This window comes from Microcaecilia unicolor, chromosome 4, assembly GCF_901765095.1.
Source record: "Microcaecilia unicolor chromosome 4, aMicUni1.1, whole genome shotgun sequence".
NCBI lineage: Eukaryota > Metazoa > Chordata > Amphibia > Gymnophiona > Siphonopidae > Microcaecilia > Microcaecilia unicolor.
This window is the reverse complement of record NC_044034.1, coordinates 93,809,878-93,836,824: the sequence shown is the minus strand read 5'-3', so window position 1 is coordinate 93,836,824 and position 26,947 is coordinate 93,809,878. Positions and strand designations below refer to the sequence as shown.

At 40.8% G+C, this 26,947-nt stretch overlaps 1 protein-coding gene across 3 annotated transcripts in view; it reads left to right on the top strand.

Annotated features, from left to right (window-relative positions):
* RB1 (RB transcriptional corepressor 1) overlaps nt 1-26,947 on the top strand; it is a 462,098-nt gene that overhangs the window by 427,214 nt on the left and 7,937 nt on the right. For all 3 annotated transcript variants that reach the window (XM_030200484.1, XM_030200483.1, XM_030200482.1), the window contains 7 exons: nt 4,927-5,087; nt 13,437-13,582; nt 16,417-16,521; nt 18,074-18,187; nt 18,300-18,466; nt 19,138-19,168; nt 22,654-22,796. In XM_030200484.1, the coding sequence (XP_030056344.1) occupies nt 4,927-5,087; nt 13,437-13,582; nt 16,417-16,521; nt 18,074-18,187; nt 18,300-18,466; nt 19,138-19,168; nt 22,654-22,796 (867 nt within the window). The remainder of the gene's footprint in view (nt 1-4,926; nt 5,088-13,436; nt 13,583-16,416; nt 16,522-18,073; nt 18,188-18,299; nt 18,467-19,137; nt 19,169-22,653; nt 22,797-26,947) is intronic.

Here is a 26,947-nt window from a genome sequence, read left to right as displayed (position 1 = left end):
TCCTTTATCCAATTCTGTTACAAACTAACTGGTGATCCTCCAACAAAATTAAATCTCATCAAATCGGAGCTAGTGTACCCAAAGTCTGCTTCACCAGACACTGTTTGTTAAGGCAGCAACTTGGTCCTTGCTTCATATCTTTACTTTGAACTACTTACTAACTTGACCAGGCTACAATGCGAGAAAGGGCATTTGGTTTAGTCTGCCTGTGTGATCTTGCAACTCTCACACCTTGATGCGTGAGCTGCTCCTGAGCCATGGACCATATATAAGTATCTAGAGCAGCTGTAAGTTTGGGAGTCTCCCAGTTGTGTGCCTGGCTTAGTCCCACTTGTTGATGGTAAAAGCGTTGTTGCTCATGTGTAACAAGTGTTTACCATAGACAGCAGGATTGAACAGGCGCATAATCCCTGGGACCTTCCCAAAAGTTGTATTAATTCTAGCTGAGGGACTGCTGTGCATGGGAAGGGTCAGTATACTCAGAACTTTACACTCAGTTCTAAACTCTGGAACTACTGTTCCACTCAGTGACGTACAGTGATGTCACTCATGTGTGCCTAATCAATCCTGCTACCTACAAAAAAAACCTGAGCAACGACACTGTTTTCAATTTGAAACATCACACATACAAAGTACCCATGGCAGTGGCGTTCCTAGGTGGGGGCGGTCCGGCCCGGGTGCACGCCGCCGGGGGGGTGTCGCACGCGCCTGCCCTCCGTTGTTCCATGCTTTTTCTCTGCCCCGGAACAGGTTACTTCCTGTTCCGGGGCAGAGAAGAAGCATGGAACAACGGAGGATAGGCGCGCGCGGCACCCCCCCCCCCCCCCCCGGAGGCGTGCACCCGGCGGGGTGGGGGTTCTTCGCGGAGGTGTCCTTTCGCCGGGGGGGGGGTCCGCGCTGCATCGGGGGGGGGGTGCTGCACCCGGGGGGCGGGGCAAATCGGCGATCCGCCCCGGGTGCCAGCCCCCCTAGGAACGCCACTGACCCATGGTACTCCTGGTTTTAGTGCAGATATTTCTTTTTCATAGAAAATAAAGTGTATAGTTTGGAAAAAGGCCAATTTATTTGCATATGTCTGCTTTCCTACATGCCCCTGGGAATATCGCCTCCTAAATACAGTAAAAATTATTAAAGGGCTCATTTTTGAAGGGAAAATGTCCAAAATGTGTCATAAAGCACCAATTGGACGGATTTCTTCTCAAAAGGTCCAAATCAGTATTTTCAAAACCTATTTTGGAGACGTTTATCTATGCATTTTATCTGCAGTGTGTCCAAATCACAATAGGGGTGTGTCAGGGATGTTTCAAAAGCGGGATTAGGGTGGATTTAGGGTATGCCTAATGCTTTGACATTTCACATTGTATGTTTTGGTCTAGACCTGTTTTGATAACGAATAAGACACAAAAAAGGAGCCCTAACCCAGATGACCACTGGAGGAAATCATGGATGACCCCCCCCCCCTTACTTCCCCAGTGTTCACTGACCCCCCCCCCCCAAATAATGTGAAGAAAAATAGTACTCGCCATTGTCTTGACAGCCTCAGATGCTTACTCCTGCCGGAATTCTGTTCGACTGCGGAGCACAGAATTTGTGCAGAATTCCACAGTTGTGCAGAATCTGCACACCAACCAGGCCTGCTTGGCTCCCCCACTTCTCGGTCCTGTCACCCCCCTCCCCCCGAGCCTTGGTGCCACCCCCCGCCTCCAAGCCCCACCCAAGCCTACCTCAGTACGCCCTGGTGGTCTACAGCAGCGTTTTCAACCAGTGTGCCACAGTTGCACCCCAGGTGTGCCATGGGAGTTGGGCTAGAATGGAGTAAATTTTCTTGTCTCTAGCAATCAGTGGCAGGGAGCAATGATTCATACAGCCTGCGTGCACCAACCCCGGAGCCTACCCTCTGATGTAATTTCCTGCTTCCACATAGGTGGGAAGCATCAGCGAGAAGGCTCCAGGAGTTGGCACAAGCAGGCTGTATGAATCGCTGCTCGCTACTGCTGACCACTAGAGACAAGAAAACTTTCAAGAGGTACATGGGGGGGGGGGGGCAAGAGAAACAAGGAGTGATGCCTGGACTCTGGCTGGAGAGGGGACAGGAGGGAGAGATGCTGAACTATTTGTGTGGGTGTGGGGAAAAGAGAAGGTAAATGCTGGACTATTTGTGAGTGGGGGGGAGAGAGAGAAGTATAAAAATGCTTAGTAGTAGTAAATGCTGGACTATATATGATTGTGGTGGGGAAGAAAAGGTAAATGCTGGACTATTTGTGACAGTGGTGGGGGGGGGGGGGAAGTGAAGCTAAATGATGGACTATACGTGAGGGTTGGGAGAAATGCTGGATTATTTGGGTTTGAGAAAAGGTAAAATGCTGGCCTGTGTGGGGAGATGCAGATAGGTGTGGGAGTGGAAGAAGGCAAAATGCTGGACCATGTGTGGGGGTGGAATTGTGGGAGGTGTTGAAGGTAAAATGCTGGACCATGTGTTGGGATGTGCCTTGATAATTTTAGCACCATGTAAGTGTGCTGTGAGATGCTAAAGGTTGAAAATCTCTGGTCTAGAGGCCTCATCGGGGGCAAGAAAGAACCCCACTCTTTCCTGCCCGCTGCTATCTGGGCCAGTGACGCTGCTTTTTCAAAATGGCCACAGAGACTTCAAGTAATAATCTCGTGAGACTGACGCAGGAAGTCTTGGCGGCCATTTGGAAAAAGCGGTGGCACCGGCCCAGAGCAGTGGCAGCGGGCAGGAAGAGGTATTCCCATGCAGGTCCTCCTGCTACCTGAGTACAGGAGCAGCTGAAAAATGAGGGGGCAATGAACTGTAAAAAACAAACATACAAAAAACTGTGGATGCTATATGTTGTCGGGAGGAGGCTGTAAAAAAATGTGACTTCTGGGGGGGAGGGGCTGTAAAAAAAGAAAAGATGGACAAGTTCCTGAAGGAAAGTTCCATAGTCTACTATTGAGACAGACATGGGGAAGCAACTGCTTGCCCTGAGATTTGTGGCATGGAATTTTGGCATGATTTGGGTTTCTGCCAGGTACTTGTGACCTGGCTTGGCCACTGTTGGAAACAGGATACTGGGCTGATCCAGTATGGTTACTCTTATGTTCTTATGGATGCTGTGGGTTGAGGGAGGGCTGTAAAAAAAAGTGGATGCTATGTGTGAGTGGAGGGAGGAGCTGGGAAAAATATGGATGCTATCTCTGTACATGGAGGGGGCTGTAATGTTGGTTAAATTATGACTAATAAACTTGCAGAATTTTGCAAACTTTTGCGCAGAAGTTTGATATTTTTGGCGCAGAATTCCGGCAGGAGTAGATGTTATAGCCAGGTCCATTACAGCAGCATGCAGTGCACTGTAGACAGGTGGACCCAGGCCCATACCTCTCCCTACGTGTTACACTTGTGGTGGAAACTATGACACCTCCAAAACTCACCAGAGACCCATTGTACGCAAATATAGGGCTATTGTAGTGGTGTACAGTTGTGGGTAGTGGGTTTTGGGTATGTTTTGGAGGGCTCAGCAGACAAGATAAGGGAGCAACAGTGAGATGTTTTCTTGGGACTATTTATATGAAGTCCACAGCAATGCCCCCTAGGCTGCCCCATTGCTCTCCTAGGATGTTTGGAGGACCTGTCTACTAAAAATTCTGGCTCCTCCTATATCCCAATGGCTTGATTTTGTTTTTCTTTTATGTTTTTCACTTGTACGTTTTTTTTTGGGTTTTTTTTAATGACCTGAAAAAACAAACACACAGAGCACAAAGCCTTGTTACAAATAGTATTTAAAAAAAAAGTAATTTTGCAGTTTCGAAAATTGCCATATTTCCTATTCAGATTTGGGACGTTTAGAGCAAAACATCCAAAGTCCAATTTAGGTGTCATATCAAAAATGCCCCTCCATGTGTACTTCTATCTGCATCGAGGAAGGACACAGTTTTGTTTTGGTGCTGAAAAATACCCACTTAAGCAGTACAGAATAACTGCTTAAGCGGAGAGGTTGCGCATAAATTTAGGCACGGTCATTTGCATCAACAAAAAAGTGGTTCAGATGCCCCTGCCTAAATTTACACATGGAGCATATTCTGTGATTATGCGCATAACTCAAAAGTACGCCCCCATTCTGCCCCGAGACACCCATGACCTTCCCATTTCTACACCCCCTTTTTTTTGGACTGCACGTAAATTTTCACCATGGACCCTGCACCTAACTTTATGCACATTAGTCCCAATTAAATCTAATTAGTGCCAATAATTGCTTGTTAAATTGGCTCATTCTATTAATTTTCACATGCAATTTTTGGTGACCTTTATAGAATCAGTGGGATAATCACATTGAAATTTATTTTTATATTTCACAATAGAGTTAACCAGGCACCATGAATGGTGATGAGATTAGTCTGTACTTGTTTCTTATCCTGGAATGAAGCCTATGAAAGTTGCTATAAACTTAAACAACAGATTTTAGTGATCCAGGATATGATTTATATTATGGGAGAAATAGCTTCCATTATGGAAGTACAGTTTGATGGATCTGCTTTATCTTGATGGATGTTTACTTTTATTAAACTATTTTTGTTTAGATTTTTGTTTATTTTATTGATATTTTTGATTCTCATTTTTTATGATCCGTGAGTATCTAAAAGAAGTGCTTATCAATCTTTTTGTGGCCGAGACCCCATGATCATGGCCAAATAAAACTGTGTTACCCCCCCCCAGGAGGTGCAGGATAATGATGCACCTATGAAGAGACAACCCAGGTCGCAACCAAAATGTGGGATTTGTGACCCCATTTGGTAACATGACCCATAGTTTGGAAAGCTCTGACCTAGAGTTTCTTGGTAATTTAGATGATTAGTAAATGGAATATATAAATATAAGCAAATATTTATTGAAAGCATTACATTCTGATGTATTTTTTTTATTTGCAGATATCTTTCCCCTGTAAGATCCCCCAGGAAAAAAGGATGTGCAGGAACAGTGCGTGTAAATTCTACGCAAATTGCAGATGGACAGACCAGTGCTGCAACCCAACCTCGGCATCCTCAAAAAGCACAGAAATCGACCTCTCTTTCTCTCTTCTACAAAAAAGGTTTGCCAATCATGTATAGGGTATATGAACTTGAAAGATGCTGTCCATGTTGCTTATACTTCAAGAATTTCTCATCCTTGCCCTGATCAAAGCCATTAAATTAACACATGGAACTGGCATTAATGTGGAAATAGCTAGTAGAATTACCTATATGTAAACTGCTTTGTGCTGTTGAGACATAGGCCTTGGTTAATCAGGTTCTTTTAAAGCATTTGTTACTGTGTTTTAAACCTTGAGGGTGTTAAATACCATCTGTAGATTTTTATAAGAATTCTGTTTTATCAAGGTACTGACACAACTCTTCCTTGAAACATTTCCTCCAAATCCCCACAAATAATTCAGTCATTGCCCCTTCATACTTTTCATCGACCTCCAGACTTCCTCCACCTGAGTAACCCCCTTCTTCCCTTCTGGCCTTTAACACTTGACCCTCATAAAATTTTGAATCTGTAAAATTGATAGAAAGTCTCCCACCACTAACCCATGTTCATCCTGCAGCTCATTAAATGTTAAAATCGTCACCCTCGGCTAATACCCAAAACCTATGAATTCCTTTCTGAAGCCATTTCTCAAATGTTTCTCTCTCCCTACCTCCTATAAAGGTTTCCTCATTACAAATGGAAGTCAGTCCAAAAGCTTCCCTTCTGTTCCCTTTTATCCTTTTTTACCTTCCCCAAATTTGCATTAAGAGCTTGTTTTACAAAGCTGTTCTAGCAATTCCTGTGTGGCAGATGAGAGGAAACCTATTCAATTCGTATAGTCTTCCTCTCATTTGCCAGATGGGAATCGCTAGTGTGGCTTTGTGAAGAAGCCCTAAGTACAGTTCTCCCACTCAGTTTTTTGGATATCCATAATATTTTTAGCTCGCATTTGTTCCCCTACTTCTTCTCCACTCCCAGTTTATCAACCCTATTTCCCAGTCCAGTATATGCTTCATCTGGGCAGTTAGGCAGGGCTAGCTCCTGTTCCCTCTGTCTGTATAACACTGCTTTCACCACCCTCAGTTTTTTTTTTTCTGCTATAAAAATGAATAAATCGCCTTCTGCAAATTGTTTTAGCACATCTCTTGGAATTTCAGTGATTGAGGCCTAGAATAAATTGAGCAACCTTGGCAGCACACTTAATTTGATCACTGCTATTCTTCTCCACTATGACAAGCAACTTTCATGCCATCTCCCCAAGTTCCCTTCTATCTCTTTACAAATCTTCACAAAATTATAGTCATATATGTAGACACATCTGCCCCTACCTGAATATCTTGTGGCAGGAAAGGATGGCCATTTAATGTGGAAATGTTATTACAGAATCATCATCTCCTCCATGTCCAAAGTTAAGTTACCTCTCTTTTGTCTGTATTTACTCAAAATCTTGCCATCCATTCAAAGTTTACTTCCTGCACCAAAACAGTTTATAACAACGTAGGCTGGGACACATAAAATTGCATCATTTGCAGATTATATTAACTTATGTTCATGATCACCCACCTTAATCCCCTTATAGTACATCCTGGCTCCCCCTAATCCTTTAAGTAAAAGGTTCTACTGTTAAATGAATAAAAGGGGAGATGGGGGGGACACTTACCAGGTTGCCTGTTCAAGCCCAAATACCCCCAAATATCCTCCATTTACTTTTACTCTCACTTCTGGGTGTTCCTTTGCCTATCCTTCCCCCTCCAACCTCCCTCCCTAGACCATTGCCATTTGCCCTGTCTGGTCCCTCCTCTAGAGGAGTGCAACACTGAAGAGTAGCCAGTTGTACCACTTCAATTCCTCCCACATTTCTTTTTTTATATGGACCATCTTTCCCCTTATACAACTTATTCTGTGTTCACCCCTCTCACTTAGTACCTTGCATCCCTCTTGACCCTAATCCTTCACCCACCCCAGGATACCTCCCCTCCCCCATTCTGGCCATGACACCATGCCCCCTCCTTCTGCCCCTCCAGTATTGCTGTTCATCACTCTTCAATCTTTTTTGGTCCTCGTCGCTGTGTGAGCTGTCCGGCGCCATCACTTCACTCAGTCCATTTGATAGTCTCATCAGCCTCCTCTGGCCCTTAGGAATCGTCTGTTAGTGTGTCTACTCCAGGTGTTTCTTTTTTCTCTGGTTCCTTTGTTATTTAGCCCTGGGCAAACCCTTGATTCCTTCTGTCTCTAGAATATTTCTTACTTCCTCCTCTGTCTTTGTTCTCAGGATGACCATTAAAAGTCACTGTAGTCCCAAGAAGAAATAGCCACCTGCATTTAATTTTCTCTTCTTCATAATTTCCGTTGATTTTCTATAATAGGTCATAAGCATCGCCATACTGGGACAGACCGATGGGTCATCAAGCCCAGTATTCTGTTTCTAAGAGTAACCAATCCAGGTCACAAGTGCTTGGCAAGATCCTAAAAGAATAGAGTAGATTTCATGCTGCTTATCCCAAAAATAAAGAATGGATTTTCCCAAATCCACCTTAATAAAGGTTTTTGGATTTTTATTGTAGGAACTTTAAATCCTGCTATGTTAACTGCTTTTATTCTATTCTATTAACATTATTTGTATTCCGCCTTTAACCAAAGCTGTGAAGCGGATTACACTAGAGTCCCTTCTAATTTGAAAAAATCGTGTTTACAGTAAGAGTTGCAATCTGTACTTTATAGCTGCAAAAGAGAGACAACTGTAAAAATCAAGAAAATTAAAACAGTTTTTAAGGTTTTGTTAAGCTGTAGATATGAAGTAATCTGTTGAATATGGACTGGAATATTATTTCAAATTTTAGCACTTTGATACACAAAAGAATGTTCCTAAACTGACTCGAGATTTTATACACTTTTATCATATCCCACCTCAACTGTCTCTTCACCAAACTGAAGCGCATTAGCCTCTTTATCCCCTTTGCCTCATAGAGAAGTCATCCCATCTCCATTATCATTTTGGTTGCCCTTCTCCGCACCTTTTATAATTCCACTATATCTTTTTTAAAAATCCAGTGACCAGAATTTCACATATTCGAGGTGTAGTTGCATCATGGAGCAATATAAATGCATTATAATATTCTCTGTTTTGTTCTCCATTCCTTTCCTAATAATTTCTAACATTGTTTGCTTTCTTAGCCACTTCTACACACTTGCTCCTTTTCTGCAGTATGATTTGAGATGTCATTATATATTTCCACCGATAGCCCCCTTCAGCTGATCACACTCAGTTGCTTTGCCTTCCTAATAATTTCTTCTTTTTCTGCATAATAGTTACTCACCATCTATAATGTCTCTTGGACCTTTATCCTGTTTGGAGCCCAGGCTCCACTGTGCCCTGTCTATTTGCACTGAGGTCTCCAGGTTCCTTTCCTTATCCTGTGCCAGTATTTCAGTCCAAAGCTTCTGTAGTGTCTCTACACAGTCTTTGAATGCCTCCTCCTCTGGAACTCTTATCATCCTTAGGTTGCACCATCTCAATCTGTTTTGTAGATCCTCTGTTTTCTATAACATTGTCATTTTTTGTTCATACATTCATTCTGCTTTTACAGCTCTTGAGCAGCTACTCTCTCGCTTCCAGCTCCTCAACGTGCCTCCTCAGATCCACCGTTTCCTTCCATAAGTCTGCTTCTGATGCTTGAATGTCTCTGAAGCTATATCAGTGTAGATGTTTGCCAACCAATGCTGCATGTCCTTGTGATCCCTTCTCCCTGCTCTTGCCCTCCATAGAGTTGAAGCTGGACTGCACAGCTTGCTGCTCCACCATGGTGCTGCATGTGCTTGTCCTATTCATCATAGCTGGATTAGAAGCTCTCCAATCTTTTATATACCAATGTCGCTACTTCTCCACACTGCCGCTCTTCACTCTTAGCAGCTCTGCCAGTAGTGTAACAGGGTTATTTATTCATGGATATCTTGGAGCACTTTCACGGAATTGCCATTTTGCACAGTCAGCATCACTTCCTCCCATAAGAAATGTAATTTAAATTCAAACTTATACCCTGCTGTTGGAATCTGAGCAGTAATGCAACACTTAAAATCAATGTAAAAAATAAAAACTATTTTACCAAACATACATAGTTTTCTATATAATTATACAGTACTTAGTATCACCAATTAACCGTCCCAACACATTAAAACATAATCGGCATAAACCTATTTGATCCTTGCATTTCCATGTAAAAATTCCAATTTAGTCAACAGTTGATCAAACAACCAAGTCTTTACCATTTTCCTAAAATGGAAGTACGATGATGCTATCTTAATTGCTTGCAAATTATTCCAAAATTGTGGTGCAGCTCCTGAGATCATACGATTTCAGGTAGTCACATACCCGATCTTCACAGTGGGAATCACCAGCTGTACCTAGCTTAAAACCCATTCTTGGATCCATATTAAAAGTGCACTCCCTGTGAGACCTGCTGGGATCTTCCTGAAGTAGTAAGGGGAGCAGGATCAGCCCCCTGGTGTTCCATTGTTCAGCAGCCTGACCCCCTAGTGGTAGTCCCACAAGACTACTGCTAGGGGCTGAGGCTTCCATTTTGACTATGGGAATTGAATCCATTGGGGAGGAGCACTCGAGGATTGCTCCTCCTCCTCCTCCCCCCCCCCCCCCCCCCATACCAACCAAGGAAGTCTGGTAGGTGTCATTGGGGTAGAAAGCTGAGGAAGAGGGGGGGGGGGATTTTTAATACTACGCACCATCACCTTTAAATTGTCTCTTTGAAGTATCTTGAAGTATCTAGCCACATGTTAGCGGCCCAGTGCGCCTAGGATGGGAAGTGATCCTTGAAGTGGTGTTTACTTTCTGTGAATAACACAGCTTGTAAGGCTTGTATAATAATAAGTATATAAGTACATAAGTATTGCCATACTGGGAAAGACCAAATGTCTATCAAGTCCAGCATCCTGTTTCCAACAGTGGCCAATCTAGGTCACAAATAACTGGCAAGATCCCAAAAAAGTACAAAACATTTTATACTGCTTATCCCAGAAATAGTGGATTTTCCCCAAGTCCATTTAATAATGCTCTATGGACTTTTCCTTTAGGAAGCCATCCAAACCTTTTTTTTTTTTAAACTCCACTAAGCTAACCGCCTTTATCACATTCTCTGGCAACGAATTCCAGAGTTTAATTACACGTTGAGTGAAGAAAATGTTTCTCCAATTCGTTTTAAATTTACTACATTGTAGCTTCATTGCATGCCCCCTAGTCCTAGTATTTTTGGAAAGCGTAAACAGATGCTTCACATCTACCTGTTCAACTCCACTCATTATTTTATAGACCTCTATCATATCTCCCCTCAGCCCGCCTTTTCTCCAAGCTGAAGAGCCCTAGCCGCTTTAGCCTTTCCTCATAGGGAAGTCGTCCCATCCCCTTTATCATTTTCATCACCCTTCTCTGCACCTTTTCTAATTCCACTATATCTTTGTTGAGATGCGGTGAACAGAACTGAACACAATAGTCGAGGTGCGGTCGCACCATGGAGCGATACAAAGGCATTATAACATCCTCATTTTTGTTTTCCATTCCTTTCCTAATAATATCTAACATTCTATTTGCTTTCTTAGCCGCCGCAGCACACTGAGCAGAAGGTTTCAACTTACCATCAACGATGACACCTGGATCCCTTTCTTGGTCTGTGACTCCTAACGTGGAACCTTGCATGACGTAGCTATAATTCAGGTTCCTCTTTCCCACATGCATCACTTTGCACTTGCTCACATTAAACGTCATCTGCCATTTAGACGCCCAGTTTAACGACTTTGAATAACTTTGTGTGATCAGCAGATTTAATTACCTCACTAGTTACTCCCAGCTCTAGGTCATTTATAAATATGTTAAAAAAGCAGCAATCCCAGCACAGACCCCTGGGGAACCCCACTAACTACCCTTCTCCATTGAGAATACTGACCATTTAACCCTACTCTCTGTTTTCTATCTTTTAACCAGTTTTTAATCCACAATAGAACACTACCTCCTATCCCATGACTCTCCAATTTCCTCTGGAGTCTTTCATGAGGTACTTTGTCAAACGCCTTCTGGAAATCCAGATACACAATATCAACTGGCTCACCTTTATCCACATGTTTGTTCACCCCTTCAAAGAAATGTAGATTGGTGAGGCAAGATTTCCTGTCACTAAATCCATGTTGACTTTGTCTCATTAATCCATGCTTTTGAATATGCTCTGTAATTTTGTTCTTAATAATAGTCTCTACCATTTTGCCCGGCACCGACGTCAGACTCACCAGTCTATAGTTTCCTGGATCTCCTCTGGAACCTTTTAAAAAATTCGGCATTGCATTGGCCACCCTCCAATCTTCCGGTACCACGCTCAATTTTTAGAATAAATTACATATTACTAACAATAGCTCCGCAAGCTCATTTTTCAGTTATATCAGTACTCTGGGATGAATACCATCCAGTCCAGGAGATTTGCTACTCTTCAGTTTGTAGAACTGCCCCATTACATCCTCCAGGTTTACAGAGAATTCATTAAGTTTCTCCGACTCGTCAGCTTTGAATACCATTTCTGGTACCGGTATCCCACCCAAATCTTCCTCAGTGAAGACCAAAGCAAAGAATTCATTTAATCTCTACGCTACGGCTTTATCTTCCCTGATTGCCCCTTTTACTCCTCAGTCATCTAGTGGTCCAACCAATTATTTTGCCGGCTTCCTGCTTTTAATATACCTAAAAAATTTTTTACTATGTGTTTTTGCCTCCGTCGCAATCTTTTTTTCAAAGTCCCTCTTAGCCTTCCTTATCAGCGCTTTGCATTTGACTTGACATTGCTAATGCTGTTTCTTATTATTTCCAGTCGGTTCCTTCTTCCATTTTCTGAAGGATTTTCTTTTAGCTGTAATAGCTTCCTTCACCTCACTTTTTAACCACGCTGGCTGTCGTTTGGTCTTCCGTCTTCCTTTTTTAATACGCGGAATATATTTGGCCTGGGCTTCCAGGATGGTGTTTTTGAACAGCATCCATGCCTGATGTAAAGTTTTGACCTCGCAGCCGCTCCTCTAAGTTTTTTTTTTCACCATTTCCTCTCATTTTATAATAGTCTCCTTTTTGAAAGTTAAACGTTAACGTATTTGATTTCCTATGTATACTTACTTCAAAGCTAATATCAAATCCAATCATATTATGATCACTGTTATCAAGCGACCCCAGCACCATTACCTCTGCACCAGATCATACGCTCCACTAAGGACTAGGTCTAGAATTTTTCCTTCTCTCGTTGGCTCCTGTACCAGCTGCTCCATAAAGCAGTCCTTGATTTCATCTTATTTCTTAGGCTCCTGGCATTTCCATATAGACATTTCAAACTATGTTTATTGTTCCTATTTACATCATGCTTTAGTACTTGACAGTATTAATTTGCAATCTTTTGTCTTATTTTTATTTAAGGACACCTGATCTACTTCGGTCTCTTTTGCAACCTCACTATCAGGATACCCTAGCTTCCCTGTTTTGGTGATACCTTTGAAAGATACCTTATCCTGAACCATGCGCTTTTGAGCGACTGTCGGCCTTTCCCCTGTTTCTAGTTTAAAAGCTGCTCTGTCTCCTTTTTAAATGCCGATGCCAGCAGCCTGGTCCCACCCTGGTTCAGGTGGAGCCCATCCTTTTGGAATAGGTTCCCCTTTCCCCAGAATGTTGCCCAGTTCCTAACAAATTTAAAACCCTCCTCCCTGCACCATCGTCTCATCCACGCATTGAGACTCCGGAGCTCTGAAAATCTCTTGGGCCCTGCGAATGGAACGGGTAGCATTTCAGAAAATGCTACCCTAGAGGATCTGGATTTGAGCTTTCTACCTAAGAGCCTAAATTTGGCTTCCAGAACCTCTCTCCCACATTTTCCTATGTCATTGGTACCCACATGTACCAAGACAGCCGGCTCCTCCCCAGCACTATCTAAAATCCTGTCTAGGTGACGCGTTAGGTCCACCACCTTCGCACCAGGGGATCCTCACGTCCACCAGCCACCCAGCTATCTATATGCCTAATGATCGAATCACCAACTACAACAGCTGTCCTAACCTTTCTCTCCCGGGCAGCACTTGGAGACATATCCTCGGTGCGAGAGGATAGTGCATCCCCTGGTGGGCAGGTCCTGGCTACAGGAGTACTTCCTACTTCACCAGGGTGATGCTCTCCTTTTAGGAGACCTCCCTCCTCCAAGGTAGCACAGGGGTTACCAGACTTTGCATGCATTTGCATGCTTCAAAGCTCATATTATATAACGTGCGGTGTTAAATCCCACATTAAGCTGTGTTTAGTGGATGTTATTGCTAGTTAATACACGTTATTGCATTAATGCAGTTTAGTAGATAGTGGCCTAAGTTTGCAGTAAGTCTGAACTTTCTGATTTGCTTTTCTTTTAAGTGTATCGACTAGCTTACCTGCGGTTGAAGGCCCTTTGCTCACAACTCTTATCTGAGCACCCTGATCTAGAATATGTGATTTGGACCCTTTTCCAGCATACACTGCAAAATGAATATGAACTTATGAAAGACCGGCATTTAGATCAGGTAATCTGTAGAGAAATGACTACCAAGTTTGGTTTTTGTCTCATTCTTTTTAGTATCTGTACTCCAGCTAACAGACCAGAGCCAGTGAAGAAATTTCAATGATTATACAATGGACAGAGGAACAATATATAAAGAAAGGATGGAATCCCATTAAAGCAAAACTTAAATGACCTTATAACTGGAGTGAGTTTTGACAGCTGCTTCAGAGGTTTGGAAGCAAGACCAATGCCTGGCTGACCTTTATGGTCTGGGTCTCGTAAATGGCAAAAAAACAGATCAGGATTGAGGCTTGAGTGGGATTTGATGGCAACTTTAATAGTTGGGAAGTAGGACCAGTGCCGGGCATACTTCTATAGTCTGTGCCCCAAAACTGGCAGGGCGAGACGCAGATAAAGAGGCTCATTTTCAAATCACATTGACTTATAAAGTTGCATATTTGCAGGTTACTATGGGGCTTATTTTCAAAGCATTTATACTTTTCAAAATTACATAGTAACCTATGGAACTTTGTAAGTCTAAGTGCTTTGAAAATACGCCTCTTTGTAACTTTGTAAGTCTCTGTGCTTTCAAAATGAACACCAAGTATACCAGTCTTTAATCATGAACAAGTGGAACCTGTGCAGAGTGCCAGAGTTAGTGGCCACCTTGTTTGGCAGACTGGATGGACTGTGCAGGTCTTTACATAGTAACATAGTAAATGTCGGCAGATAAAGTAACATTATGTTTCCCAAATATGTCTTAGAACAGTATGATAAAAAGCTATCTGTAAGTAGGTAAGGGACGTAGGGCAACCAATAAAAACAAAAAACGCGTTTTGAAGTGCAGATACTGTTGTGACTTGTAGCTCCACATCAAAGTGGCCTTTTGGTTTTTGTCATTTGACAGTTGTGATATATAGACATTACATGTCAGATACATTTGACTCCTGATGCAGGCATTGTATTGCTAAAACACAATTCTGTGTCAAGTCTGCATGTATTCTGGCATTCAGTAAATTTACTGCAATCAACCTCTGAACATGTATATTTTTTATTTTTTGTTGGTTGGCCTACGTCCCTTCCCTGCTATTTGGATTGCTTTGTGTTGCTTCATAGAGAAATATCCTTTCCTGTGGTGGCTTTTTAGATCAGTAGGATGCCTCAACATTTTATTTTCTTTTTCATTGTGATGGAGAATCGCTTTAACAATTCATCATGCTTAAAGATTGTATGTAGTTATTGAAATAAATACTGTTTCTGCATGGTTAGGTTCTGTGACATCTGCTGTTTTCTTGCATACTGGAATACAGACAGACACTTAGTAATCATTCAGTAAGACTTGGCAGTGCATGTTTTATTTGCAGGTCACTAAAGCTAAATCATATGACACATTACAAGTTGTTGTTTTCTATCACCATGACGTGTACAACAAAATGTTAAATTGCAGTGCTCTGTCAAGACTTGTGTGCTATCTCTTTAACATAACAAATAAAGGTGGGTGGAAATAAGGCAATCTGAAAGATCACCCCAGTTCACAGTTTTCCTAAGAGTAGAATGTATCAGGTTGCTGATCCAGTTTATTGAAATCAGGGTAAAAATGGGAATTTTTTTTTTTTACTGATTTCATGGGATCAGATTTCCATGATAAGATTATTGCAACATATTAGAAAATTGTTGGATTTTAGAGAAAAACTTTGAATCACAATCCTGGCTCATTTTCTGGCCCAGTATAACAAAAACTATCCAGAAAGTCCCTTGCTTACAAGTAAGCCAGCATTCTAGTTATGTAAACTGACCTATACCTGCCACATACAAAATTTTCATACTCCCAAAAGCTTAGATTATAACCATTTTAGACATATTGATGTGCAAACCCCCCCCCCCCCAACAACAATCATATTAAAAGAAAGTCATCTTGTAAATCCAGAAATAATGTATTCCAAAACAGAGAAAATGTATATGTTTTTGCTACAGCCAATTGTCTCTTTCCCAGTAATTGGACTGAGTGTAACCTTTTGCATCTAAAAGCATGCATGATGGGAACAGAGTTACCATCCAGTTACAGACAGTAAGAAAGGGCACATAGCAGCCCTTTTACAAAGGCGCGGTAGGCTCTACACACGTGCAGCACTTGCCAAAATGAGACTACCGCCAGGCTAGCGCACCACCTGGTGGTAATTTCTGATTTGGCGTGCGCCCATACTGCCAGGACAAATTATTTCTTTATTTCCTACCGCACATGGAGTTTCCAGTATTAATTGGCAGTTGGTGCGCATCAACCGGTCACCATGCGTGAGCCCTTACTGCTAGATCAATGGGTGGCGTTAAGAGCTCAGGCTGTAAATAGGTTCGCGCTGATTTCAGTTTTACCACAGGCCCTTTTCTTAGCCTATTGAAAAAAGCCCTTTTTCTCAGATGCGGTAAAAACTGACCCGGCGCACACCAAAAACACGCCTACACTACCGCAGGCCACTTTTTGCTGCAGCATAGTAAAAGGACCCCATAAGCAGTTACCATAGAGAAGAAGCAAGGATTCCCAAACACACAAATCGTTGCCACAATAAGTAAGATCTGTGTGGCATCTACTCTTTGGGCTTGCTAGGGCTGGAGATGCTTTGAAGGCAGTTTCGCAGCCCCCTTGGTGGAAGGGGTTTTCAAAATCATCACTTAATAGCTACAGTCAATGACCAGACAGTGTGCTTATGTACCATGTGCCAGAGAGAGACTTCATTGGCCAAGGACTGCCATTGTAGTAGCCAAGCTACTTAGGAGGGACAAAATAGGTGGAAACATAAATTGATGAGCAAAATAAAACATGAGTATTTGAATTCTTTATCCTCTGTTTTTTTTTAATAGATTATGATGTGTTCCATGTATGGCATCTGCAAAGTGAAGAACATAGACCTAAAGTTTAAAACCATTGTTCATGCATATAAGGACCTTCCAAACACAAACCAAGAGGTATGAGTAACTGTTTTCACAATATAGGGACAGCAAAAGTTGAGCAAGCAGTCCTAAGTTTAACTATTTATTTCAAATTTCATAGTTAATATATTCAATGGAAGTGCAAGACAGTTTATAATACAGAATAGCTCAACTGCAAATTTTAAAAACAGAACCATATAAAAATATATAAATAATAGTTTCATCTATTAAATGTACATCTGTATGAATTCATAAAGATGTACCACATAATTACTGCAGAATTTTAAAATCTTTGCCCATAGACTTTCCAAACTCTTGGTATAGAATTAGGGATGCTGAAATACATTTTTTTTAATTTAATTTTAATTTATAAAGCCACCTTGTCTATAAAGTCCAAGGAGGTATACAATGGGGCTCATTTTCAAAGCACTTAGACTTACAAAGTTCCATAGGTTACCATGTAACTTTATAAGTCAAGTACTTTCAAAATACACCTCAATGTCAACATCAGAAATAATAAAACAATTTTGATTATCATTCAAGTTCAAATAAAAATGCACATTTTACACAATATCAAATCAGCATATAATATTTTTAAAAGAACTGTAAAACAGAAAGTCATTGTGCAATATTCAAATCTAAGGCTGAAAAGCTAGAAAAAATAGATAAATCTTTACTGTTTTCCTAAATTGAGGTAAGGAAACCATGTGTGTGATAGTTTGTTCCATTGTGACAATATAAAACCATGCTTGTGCATCTGAAATATAAACACTTCCCTGCAGAAATTTAAAAAAGTTATTTAGGTTCAGGAATTCTAAGTTTAATTCTTGCTCCTTTAGTCAGCCAGTCCTGACAACACTGCATTCACAGTTCCTGGAAGAAGGAGGAATTCCTAGTCATACCTAATAGGAATATATAGTTGCCTAATTCAGGGGTCACATGTGCCAGATTCCAGTGGGAGCCATGGTCTGCAGCTACCTAGAGTTTGAATATATTTAGTGTGATGGCTGGGATGAATGTTAGGTCAAAATTCTAGTTAGTTATAAATAAAGGCTTAAGGTTTTATATCCTTATAGAGGCTATTCTAATTGACTTGGAAGGACAAAAGAACAGGAAGATAACTACTACGTCAAAAAAGAAAAATATTATTTAGGCTGGTCCCTTAGAGTTCCTCTGATTCAATGGAAATAGCCATGTTTATTAGTGTCACAGGTGACTACATATAGAATGGCATCTGGTTGGCTCACTATGTATATGTAATATCATTTGTGACACCTTATTCAATATGGACTCATCAGTTTAATGTCAGGCTAAAATGTCTGCTCTTAGGGGTTCGGTGGAATAGTGCAGAAGCAGGGGAATTAAATGACCCGAGATTGCAAAGTTTCACTGAAGTCGAGAAGTACTAGTTGCTAGGTAGAATTCTGAAATTCTGAGCACTATACTACAAAGTGCAGCTTTCTTTTGATGGAGAGGAGTAGATGGTTGATAGCAAAACTTAAACACTGAAATATGTTTTAGAAACTGACCACAGTGGACTAGTACTTCATGCAAACTTTTCTTTTCTTTTTTTTTTCCCCACGCATAGACATTCAAGCATGTTCTGATTAGAGAAGGAAAGCATGACTCCATTATCGTGTTTTATAACTTGGTCTTTATGCAGAAACTGAAAACCAACATTTTGCAGTATGCATCTACCAGAGTAAGATATGGGTCTAATCTTTCATTTTGTGCTGAAAACTGTTCTGTTGGATTCATTTAACTATGAAACATTTATTTCAAATAATAGACCACTTATTGTTTTTCTCTCATAGCCTCCTCCCTTGTCCCCAATTCCACACATTCCTCAAAGCCCTTATAAGTTTGCTAGTTCTCCCTTGCGTGTTCCTGGTGGAAATAACATCTACATCTCACCATTAAAGAATCCATACAAATGCTCTGAAGGACCACTCTCACCCACAAAGATGACGCCAAGATCAAGGTTTGTAAAGGCTGTTTATTTTCTTACCAAAGAATAAGGTGCATATAGGGGGCATAGTTGCCACCCATTTAGTTCACTAGCCAACACTGATTGGTGGTTCTGTTGTAGCATTAGTGAGTTTTAAAATATATGTTCACTACCCAAGCTGTCAGAAACTAATATATAAAGTCTGTGTATGCAGTGGGATTCTCCTATCAATGCATCAGATGGTGGAACTCATTACCCAAAGACCTAAGAACCTTGAACACTCACGCAAGTTTCGTTAATATCTCAAAGCCTTCCTGTTTAGAAAATTTTATTCCGGGCAGGACAAATGAAATCTAACAACACTGGACAAGACCTGTCTTCTCTCTATAGTACTATAAACTTATCCAACAAAATGTTAATGCTTTTATTTTGTGAGCCACATTGAACCAAACTACTTTGGAAAATGTGGGATATAAATGCTGTTATAGATAAATTTGTTCTGTCCAGAAAAATTTTCAGGAGGAAAAATTGCAGTTAATGAAGGCAATACGTAGAGAATACACAAATTGTAACATTTGTTTTCAACAACCAACCAAAAAAAAAACTAATGAATATCTTTCTTAATGGGTGTCCTTTTAAAGTGATGTGCAGGGCTATGGAAACACCTTGTTTAGTTATTAAGTGATCTTTGTTCTTCTTTCCAGAATCCTCGTGTCAATTGGGGAATCATTTGGGGTGAGTTATTTCTGAAAGAAGAAAAGTTAATTTATATCTTGAATATTACAAAATCAAGGGTTATAAATAGTAATAAAACAAACAAAAAATAAAGAAAATAAGATGGTAGCTATTTTTTCTCCTTTTTTATTTGTTTAATAACCTTTAAAGTGAAATTGCATTGCAACACACTACTTTATCCAAAATCAAGAAGTAATTCTTATTTTTTAACTCTTTATTATATTTGCATGCAACCCAAACAAAAATGTTTCATAATACAACTACCAAGACAAAGCATTTTAACTCGTAGTTCTTCATGCCGAACCCTAGATCTCCCCTTCCTTCCCACAACCCTATTCCTTTCTCCCTTTCCTACTGGTGAAGGAGGTAACCAATAATATAACTGGAGCCCCCAAAGAAGCCTGTATTTTGCTATATTTCTTAAGCTTCCCACACATCACTAAATTTGTCCATTTCTTGCAATAAGTTTGCATCTTAAATCATCAGGTGTACCAATTCAAGCTTTTCAGGCTTTTTCTAGCATTCAGTGACTGTCAGGTGTACTGCTGTTGCAACATATGTGACAAATTGAACTTGATCCAGAGTCATCCCCAATAAAGATCTATTTGCATGAAGCCACCAAGTCACAGCCTGATGTTTCCTGCACAGATGACACCCCCACCTGAAAGGACCTTCCATAGTCACTCCCCCCAGCCTACCATAACCTCCCTTTTAGTCTAATGCAGTAGTTCTCAAATCTGTTCTGGGGGACCACTAGCCAGTTGCATTTTCAGGATATCCCTAATAAATATGCATATGAGAAATTTGCATGCCTACTATCTCTATTATAGGCAAATCTCTCTCATGCATATTAGTTATATTACAATATCCAAATATGGGTAACTCAATTCCACTATAGTTGTATCATTGAACCTACTTATGACAACTATAAATACTCACAAAAATACATTTTCTTTATTCAATATTTACAAAAACTTACAATTAAAATAACCCACCATCTAGTTAAAGTGGTGATAGTACTGTAATCCCTTTACCCTATCTATATCCATACACAAATACTACTAATAGTTATCATGAGTGACACATCTTCCCCATGTAACAATAGATGAGAGACTCTCAGTATATACCTGTATGCTTATTCAAAACATTTAGATATTACTGTTGAACAAATCACACTAAATGACACTACATAAAAAACCGTGCCAATACCCATCAAATGGTTAAACAAAGTCCAATGACCAGCATGTTATATATAAGTTGGTCTAAAGTCACTCATATCAGAGAAGTCCACTCTTCAAATTACAAACATTCCAACAGAAGGAGGGCGTCACGCAGTAAACTGAAGTTGTAGTCCAGTTAAGTCCACTTTGATCATAGAGCCAGTGTTCCCACGAAACAGATTTCTTCCATCAGCTTACACCGCACCCTACATGATCCGTGTTTCACTCATAAAGCGTCATCAGGGGTTTTTAACTTTTTACCAGCAACCCGGCAGTAAAAAACACACCATTAGGCTTTCCGACTGTAAAAAGGGTGCTCGAAAATGCCCACACAATACTATTACCACTATAACTAGATGGTGGGTTCTTTTAATTGTAAGTTTTTGGTAAGTATTGAATAAAGAAAATTTATTTTTGTGAATATTTATAGTTGTCATAATATAAGTATGCATTTTCGTTAGGTATCTCCTGAGAACTTGACTGGCTAGTGGTCCCCCAGGACAGGTTTGAGAACCACTGACTAGTGGGCCCAGCTTAGTAAAAGGACCCCTAAGGGAGGTAGTTTCTAATGGGGCTTGTTTACTAGCCTATGTTAGGGGGCATGTCAGGATGGAGAGTGGCGTTCCTGCATTAAACAGTTAGCACATCTACATAAGCATGCGCTAATTAGCACAGGAATACCAGGTAATCTTTTACTGCCTAAAAAACAGGTGGAGGTAAGTGCTCAGATGGTCATTTTTAAAAATGGTCACACACTAATGGCAACATCAGTGCATGCCCGTTAATACAAAAATAAGAAAATTGGTCATTTTACGGCTGCTGTAAAAATGGTTTTAGCATTCACGAAAGGTCTGCATAATAGCTCACCTGGTATTCCTGTGCTAACCGGTTAGTGCACATTTATGCATATGTGCTGTTTAATGTAGGAACGCCCACTCTTCACCCTGACATGCCCCCTAACGCAGCCTAGTAAAGTACCCCATTAGTAACTACCTCCTTTAGGGGTCCTTTTATTAAGCTGGGCTTACTGCTGCAAAAAAGGCCTTACCACAGGGCGTATTCAGGTTTCCTGTGGTAATTTTGTGATTGGTGCACGCTTCCCACGCACTAAAAAATAGATTTTATTTTTTAGCGCTGGGGGCAGGTCATGGGCAGAGAGTAGGCGTGTTCTGTGCTAATCGGTTAGTGCAGCTCATTGTCACATGCTAAAGTGCGTGAGCCCTAACTGCCTATAAAATAGGTGGCAGTAGAGGCTCACGCACTAATGTCTATGCATTAATGGGAAAATTAGCACGTTGTCATTAATTTAAAAAATTGAGCGGCCATTTTACCCATGCTCAGGAATGACCAGTGTAAGGACGCACTAAGGCCACTTTTACCACAGTTTCGTAAAAAGGCTCCTTAGTTAGCTGATCAGTTTACAGCCACACCCTGCTGATCAACTGCCATCACTGCTTGTATAGAGATTTTTCTGCCTGCAAGCACCTGACTGTAGACACAATGTAATTTTGTATGTTAGGCCATATGGTACAAACAGAAACTCCAGGCAGTGTTCTCATGCTGAAATTTAAAAAGGTGGAATTGATGCCAACAAGTTCATACCCTATTAAATAGAATTTTATGTCAGAGGGAAGGGAATGGACTGATGAAGGCAAGAAAGCTGTAGGGGATAAATGGCACAAGGAATGAAGGAATTTTGTGAGCGGGAATGAAAGATATTAATAGAGGATAATAGAAGAAGGAATAGAGGGAAGTGATTGGACAGGGTGGTCACAGAATGAGTAAAATAGATGGTGGAAGACCATATAGGTTGTGATTTGAATGAAATGTAATGGCGAGAGAGTGAATTGAAAGTGAGAAACTGGAAAGGAATAGGATAACTCACATAAACAAGGAGAAACTAGAGGGATGAAACAGAGGTAATAGAGGAGCAAGAGTAAACTTAGTTGGAGACAGAAAGGATGAATGAAAAGGAAATAAAGTGAAGAATTGAAATAAGGAAATAAAAGAAAAATATACAAAAATATAAGAGGGCTGGAAAACTTTTCTAAATAAAATATAATGTAGCTACTTTTTATGTTAATTATTATGTAACTGTATGCAGGTAATTATTTTCTAATCCTGCTATATCTGTGAGGTACTGCAGACTGAGTGTCTCTACAACTATATTGGTCCAGGTTGAATAATATTACATTCATACTTTGCATTGTATATTTGTCATGTACAGCATGGAATCTGAGAACTGTTGCTATTTTTTTTCCAAAGACTTCAGAAAAGTTCCAGAAGATAAATCAGATGGTAAGCAGTGGAGATCGCCTGCTGAAGCGAGGTAGTGAAGTCAGCAATCATCCTAAACCACTGAAGAGACTTCGCTTTGACATTGAAGGACAAGACGAGGCAGATGGAAGGTATAGTTTAAGTCTCACTCACATTCCTGAACACACATGGCTGATGACTAGGGAAGACACTGAACCTATAACTTAGCAAACAGAGTGGAGTGGAGGTTAGTGTAGCGAGCTTTGATCCTGGGCAAGTCACTTAACTCTCCATTGCGTATGTCTAGTAGTGCTATAGAAATGATTAGTAGTAGTAGAAATGTTAAGAAGACAGGGACAATCAGAGGGATTGCTCTTTGTGCCCATAGATATGCTGCCACAGCCAGTCTCCTTCCACCTCCTCACACACAGACCCTCACATGTGCATCTCCTCTCCCCAAAAGAAGGTACATACAATAAATGCAGAGGAAACAAAAGAAATCTCGGTGAACCTGGAAGATGTACTGAGGCCAAATTGACAAATTAAAGAGTAGTAAATCACCTGGACCGAATGGCATACAATGGTACTCAAAGAACATGAGCATGAGATTGATGATCTCCTGTTAGTAATATGTAACCTGTTGTTAAAGTCGTCCGGAGTACCTGAAGATTGGAGGGTGACCAATGTGATGCCGATTTTTAAAAAGAGTTCCGGGGTGATCCGCGAAATTACAGACTGGTAATCCTGACGTCAGTGCCAGGAAAAATAGTGGAAACTATTATAAAGAATAAAGTTACAGAACACATACACCAGGGGCGTAGCCAGACCTTGCCAGGAGGGGGGGCCAGAGCCCGAGATGGGGGGGCACTGTTAAGCCGCCTCCCCCCCTCTGGCAACCCCCCTTCCCCCGCTCGATCGCGCCGACACTCTTAAACTCCCCCCCCCCTCCCGCCACCAACCCTCCCCCACCATCGCCGCCAGCCCCGCTACCGCATGATTTACCTTGATTGCTGGCGGGGATGCCCAAACCCCGCCAGCCAAGAGTGTTCTTCAGCGCTGGAGTTAGTAAACTCCGGCGCCTTCATTCAAGGAAGTTCGTCTGAAGGATCAGCTGGTTTTGACGCATTTACGTCCTGCACGGGGCTACATGCACGGTGCAGGACGTAAGGCGTCAAAACCAGCTGATCCTTCAGACAAACTTTCTTGAATGAAGGCGCCGGAGTTTACTAACTCCAGCGCTGAAGAACACTCTTGGCTGGCGGGGTTTGGGCATCCCCGCCAGCAATCAAGGTAAATCATGCGGTAGCGGGGCTGGCGGCGATGGTGGGGGAGGGTTGGTGGCGGGAGGGGGGTCGTCGGCAGGGGGCCAGGGGCGAATCTGCGGGGGCCCGGGCCCCCTCAGGCCCCACGTAGCTATGCCACTGACATACACAAACATGGTTTAATGGGTTCAGCCAAGGGGAAGTTTTGCCTCACCAATTTGCTTCATTTCTTTGAAGGCATGAATAAACGTGGATAAAGGTGAGCCAGTTGATGTAGAGTGTATCTAGATTTTCAGAAAGCTTTTGATAAAGTTCCTCATGAGAGACTCCTGAGAAAATTAGAGAGTCATGGGATAGGAGGCAATATTCTGGTGTGGATTAGGAATTGGTTATTGGACAGAAAACAGTGGGTAGGGTTAAATAGTCATTTCTCTCAATGGAGGAGGGTGAACAGTGGAGTGCCGCAGGGATCAGTACTGGGACTGGTGCTGTTTAACATATTTAAAAATAATATGGAAATCGGAACGACAAGTGAGGTGATTAAATTTGCAAATGACACAAAACTATTCAACACATACAGACTGTGAAATATTGCAGGAAGACCTTAGGAAATTGGAAAACTGGGCATCCAAATGGCAGATGAAATTTAATGTGGACAAATGCAAGATGATGAACATCGGAAAGAATAATCCAAATCATACCTGATGCTAGGGTCCACCTTGCGGGGTCAGCAACCAAGAAAAAGATCTGGGTGTCGTCGTAGATAATACGCTGAAATCTTCTGCTAAATGTGCAACAGCAGCCAAAAAAAGCAAACAAGATGCTAGGAATTATTAGAAAAGGGATGGTGAATAAGGCTGAAAATACTATAATGCCTCTGTATCGCTCCGTGGTGCAACCTCACCTTGAGTAGTGCGTTCATTTCTGGTTGCTGTATCTGAAAAAAGATATAGCAGAATTAGAAAAAGTTCAAAGAAGAGCAGCCAGAATGATAAAGGGGATGAAATTCCTCTCATATGAGGAAAGGCTAAAGAGGTTAGGGCTCTTCAGCTTGGAAAAGAGACAAATGAGGGGAGATATGATTGAGGTCTACAGAATCCTGAGTGGTGTAGAATGAGTACTACTACTACTTATCACGAGTAGAAGGAAATCGATTTTTTACTCGTTCCAAAAGTACAAAGACTAGGGGACACTAAAGGAAGTTACATGGAAATACTTTTAAAACAAATAGGAGTAAATATTTTTTCACTCAACAAATAGTTAAGCTCTGGAACTCTTTGCCAGAGGATGTAGTAACAGCGGTTGGCGTATCTGGTTTAAAAAAAGGTTTGGACAAGTTCCTGGAGGAAAAGTCCATAGTCTGCTATTGAGAAAGACATGGGGAAGCAACTGCTTTCCCTGGGATTGGTAGCATGGAGTGTTGCCACAATTTGGGTTTCTGCCAGGTACTTTTGACCTGGCTTGACTACTGTTGGAAACAGGATACTGGGCTAGATGGACCATTGGTCTGACCCAGTATGGCTACTCTTATGTTCTTATGTGAGCAGTGTAAGCCCCACTTAGATGATCTATGGGAGTCTGCTAGTAACTGAAAATTATAAGAAACTAAAGTAAATTGTGTACTGATCACACTTGTGAAAAAGTGCTTTTGTTCTCAATATAGCATTTTGTAAGCCTTTTCTTTCTTCCAGTTTGAAATGCTTCGGCTAAGAGGTTTGTGTGTAAATCTAAGCACTTTGAAAATGAGCCCCTAAACCACCCACACAACCTGAAATCAGCTGAAGCGTGTGTATATAGTTCTTTTCAAAACACAGTCCTTTTATGACTTTTCTGCTCTTCAAACGTAACCAAAAAGCTCTAATCAAAAAAACAAGAAGTGGGAACTAGATCAGGCTCTTCAAAAACAGACTCAGGACACTGAAATGGAATTATAGATGTTTATTTGAGTTGACTCGACACCGAACCATGTTTCGGCATATGCTTGCCTGCCTCAGGAGTCTATACAGATAAAAACAAATGTATAGTAAGATAAATACATTTAAAAACCCCAACCATAAAATCATAACACAATGATAAGACAAGCATATAAAAGAAATATTTAAAAAGTAATTCAATTCAATATATGTAAAAAACATAAAATCATACATAATGATAGAACAAGCATATCAAAAATTAAATTAGTTACATATGAGGAATCGATCTTGAAATCATACATGATGGTAAAAAGAGCGTATGAAATATAAAAATATATATACAGTCAAATTGGAAATGTGATAAATGAGATACCAATAAAGATAGATTATTCAAGGACAATGTAAAAAATCATTACATGTTTTTTTGGAGTAACATAGATTAGATGATATGTGTATGATTAAAAACAGATGAACAAACCTTGATGCATGTACTTGATAATCACATTTCTCGTTGATGACTCGTCTTGTGAAAAGAACATGAGCTGGTCTTAAAAAAGAAAGTGGAGAATGAGACCTAATTTGCCGTAAAGTGGTGTGAAATATGATGGAACGGATGAATAGTACCAAAGTGATCAATGTATAAATATACAGTCCAGCATAATGAAAATGAGATAATCTATATCTGTAAAGATGTGATAATTGGTATGATGATAGAGTATGAATGAATATTTATGGAGTGAAATAGGAATAACAATGCAATGTAATATAGGAAAAACATAATCATGGATATGTATAATTAATGTAGTTTCTGCCCAAAACATCTGTCCTCCCTTTGTTTAATGTGTGCTTGCCCATTACCTAGTCCAGTTTTGATACAAGCCGAAGTGCATACTGTGTCTGGGGAAGGGGAATTACAAACTGTGCCTATCCTGCACCTTCCAAATTCATGACAAGGATAAAGAGAAACAAAGTTTTGAAGTTGTATTTCTTTTAGCAGATGGCATATTGAAAGGGTGACCGTTTTATACATTTTTTGAGTAATAATAAATAGATAATGTAAGCACTCAGGCAGCTGTGATGCTAAAGAAGTGGCATCTGTTTTACAAATGTGTACATTTTTATATTTAA